The sequence below is a fragment of the Olea europaea genome, unplaced genomic scaffold (genome assembly GCF_002742605.1).
Source record: "Olea europaea var. sylvestris unplaced genomic scaffold, O_europaea_v1 scaffold12582, whole genome shotgun sequence".
In the NCBI taxonomy this organism is placed as follows: domain Eukaryota; kingdom Viridiplantae; phylum Streptophyta; class Magnoliopsida; order Lamiales; family Oleaceae; genus Olea; species Olea europaea.
This window is the reverse complement of record NW_019230027.1, coordinates 1-3258: the sequence shown is the minus strand read 5'-3', so window position 1 is coordinate 3258 and position 3258 is coordinate 1. Positions and strand designations below refer to the sequence as shown.

At 34.9% G+C, this 3258-nt stretch overlaps 1 protein-coding gene across 2 annotated transcripts; it reads right to left on the bottom strand.

Moving 5' to 3' along the window:
- LOC111374501 (putative late blight resistance protein homolog R1B-16) lies at positions 1-3252 on the bottom strand. 2 transcript variants are annotated; one of them, XM_022997172.1, is made up of 3 exons: positions 1158-3252; positions 1023-1082; positions 1-921 (listed from the first exon to the last, which is right to left on the bottom strand). In XM_022997172.1, exons 1-3 carry the CDS (start codon positions 3216-3218, stop codon positions 856-858), a joined length of 2187 nt encoding a protein of 728 aa, XP_022852940.1. In that variant the 5' UTR covers positions 3219-3252; the 3' UTR covers positions 1-855. The 2 variants fall into 2 exon arrangements, with proteins under 2 accessions (XP_022852940.1, XP_022852941.1); XM_022997173.1 differs by lacking the exon at positions 1023-1082.
- Between the last annotated feature and the right edge of the window lie 6 nt (positions 3253-3258).

Genomic DNA, 3258 nt, shown 5'->3' with positions numbered 1-3258 from the left:
TTGATTTTTTGTTTGTTATGGGTTGGCCACAGTTATACAAATCGAGATCAGGAGCCTTTGTGAAATGGAAAACGACTCTGGTTTATTAAAGGACAGTGGTCTTTTTTACGAGAAAACCACTACAGTTGCTTTTCATTTATCACATTTTTTTTCCCTAAAAGTTTAAGAAAAGGATATTATGGTCATATTATTTTAAGGGTGTTTGAGACCTATCAACAATATAGAAAAGGGTAAATCTTTATTCATTATGCACTTATATCTCTAACGTTTTCAGTGGCATTTTTATCCTCAATTTTTCATTAGTTAACACATCTTATATCTTATAACAGTTTTTATCAAAAAAATCTATTGAAGGGCATAAATGACTTACTTTCCATCATGTTTTTTAAAAAAATAAATAAATACAAAAATGCAATAAAAAATAAAATATTTTGACAAAAATTATCATCAAAGATGAGATGTAATAACTAGTGGAAGATTGGAAATAAGAGTACGATAGGAAAAAAGGTTAGGGATATAAATGCTACGACGAACACAGATTGAGGAATATAAGTGCAATAAAAATGTGGTGTAACAAATTAAAACTATGGTGCCAATATAATCATCCTATAAAAAATGATAATTTAGACATTTTAACATAAAAGAGTCCCAAAATTTCTTTGAAGTAAGTTAGTCCTGAAAAAGTTTTCCAACTATAAAGACCTTCAATTGCTCTTTCTCGTCATCACTTATTCCTAGATTTAGGACTAGCTTCTGGAGTGAGAATGCAAAGAAAAGTCATAGAACAATGTTGAAACATACAAATGCCATTCGGGATTCAAGGGGATGTATCTAAATTAAGAAAGTAGCACACAATTATAGGACGAGGAATTGGTTTACCTGCGAACTTCTAATACTTCCAGAAGGAGCGTGTCTTTCTTTCTGGATATGTTGGCAGGTGTTAATTAAATAATAATAATAATAATAATAATAATAATCATACGAAAGTAACATACAAATATAGGATGGAAAAATAGATTTACCCATAACCGATCAAGTTTGGTTTCCCTTCTATGAAAGTGACCTGACTCATCTTGCTCGACCTGTTGGCATTTGTGATCAGTATGATGTCTCTAAAATAAAAAATAAAAAATAAATAGGATGAGGGATTGATTTACCCCATATTTTAACGGATATAGTCTTCCTTTTGTCTGATGGAAAAGAATTTGAAGGACTTCATTTCCTTGGTTCCGCTGTTCCTCAAGTATATCCATTGCTGATTTCATGGCCAACAGACTGGAGTTATCTATTTCAATTATTTCAAGCGTCTGTATTTCTCCAATGTCAGATGGAATCTCTACCAATTTTGAGCAGTTTTGGAGGATTAGATGCTCAAGCCTTGGAAAATGAGTGCTGTCCGCTTTCCACTGTTCCAAATCTGTCTCCCAAATTAGCAAGAATTTAAGTTTGAGAAATTCTCCTTCAGTTGGTACCCACTCTGGGCCGATGAAGGCAAACCCGCGCAATTTCAGCACTTCAAGATTTGGCAACATACCAAAAATCGTCATATATTCCCAATCAATTCTACCATGATCTAGAGTTATCTTTTTGAGACTTGGGGCAGAAGTGATGCTTCGCAGGAAAATTGAATTTGTCGGCGATTCAAAGACAATTTTTAGTGTTTCAAGTTTTTGGAGATGGATGTCATAGACATTCCACATGGTGACATTATAATGAATTCCCAATTTCTTCACATTTGGAATTTTTTCAAGGAAGTGTTTTGTCTTTCCTAAATCTTGTACATTCAAAAGTGTCTCTAGATTTTCTAGAATGAAAGATTTATCACTATCGGTTAATGGGGAGAATAAACCAGGGAGCAGGGAAACTTGAGAGAGTTTGAGATGCCTCAATTGGGGCATATTAAAAATTTCCTCTGGTAGGTGAATTGTAATTCCCCAAGGGTCTTCAACAACTAAAGTCTGTAGATACTTAAGTAAGGCAATAGAAGGAGGAATTGCATCGTGACAGGTAATAGCAATGTACCTCAAATTAACTAGTTGAAGTATTTCATCGGGGAACAATTTAAGTTCCACTCCAACCATGTCTAATACCCTTAGCAATCGACAACCAAAATAATAATAAGAATGCAATTGAGTATCATCCCAACCAGTATAAATAAAAGATCGGACAAGAGACATTGATTGCATTGTCATGTCCTCCTCATTGGAACTTTGTGAAGCATCATCATGAATACTCAAACGTCGCTGCAAAGTTTCCTTCTCAGCAAAAATGTGTATATACTTGCTCTTCACACAAAGAAATTCCTCCTTATGAGCTATCCTCACGCAGAGCTCTCTCAAAAGACTATGCATGATGCAGGTTTTTACTTTTCCATTAATCGACCCTTTTTGATGAACCAAAATAAGATTTCTATCAATAAGATCCCCAAGATATTTCTGTGCAACCTCTTCCAAGCTTTTAAGTTCATGTGGCTTCAGAAATCCCTCAGCGACCCATAACTTGATGAGTCTAGATACTGGTATTTCATAGTTTTCTGGGAAAACTCCCATATAGAGAAAACAAGCTTTCAAATGAGAAGGCAAGTGTTTGTAACTAAAATTTAATATCTCTGAGCATCGGTCATCTTCCTCTGCTACAATTGAGTTTAGATTTTCAGCTACATACTCCCAGTAATCTTTTGCCTTATTGCCCTTTGACAGGAGTCCACCAATCACCACAATTAGTAATGGTAGTCCTCGACAATTTTTGGCTATCTTTGTTCCGACATCCACCAAATCAAGAGGGCAATTTTCTTTGCCAAATGCCTTTTCATTAAATAAATTCCAACTTTCTTCCTCATCAAGATATCGCATCTGGTGATGAGCATTAGATGAGTTGACGTAATCAGCCACATCTCTTAGCCTGCTTGTCAATATGATTCGACTTCCATTTTTATCATTTGGAAATAACATTTTTATGTCATTCCAGACCTCAATGCTCCGTACATCATCCACTACAATTAGATATCGCCTACCCTTTAGATTTTTGTACAAATATTCTTTTAATAGTTCTTCATCCTCTTCGCGTATGTGATCAGTAACAACAAAGTCATCTAGAAGGCTTAGAAGAATGTCACGCATGCGATATTGTTCAAACAATGTTACCCATGCACGAATATCAAAGCGATACTTGATATATGAATCATTAAAAACATTCATTGTAAGAGTAGTCTTACCCATGCCTCCTATTCCAACAATGGGAACAATTTGGAGTTGAGAT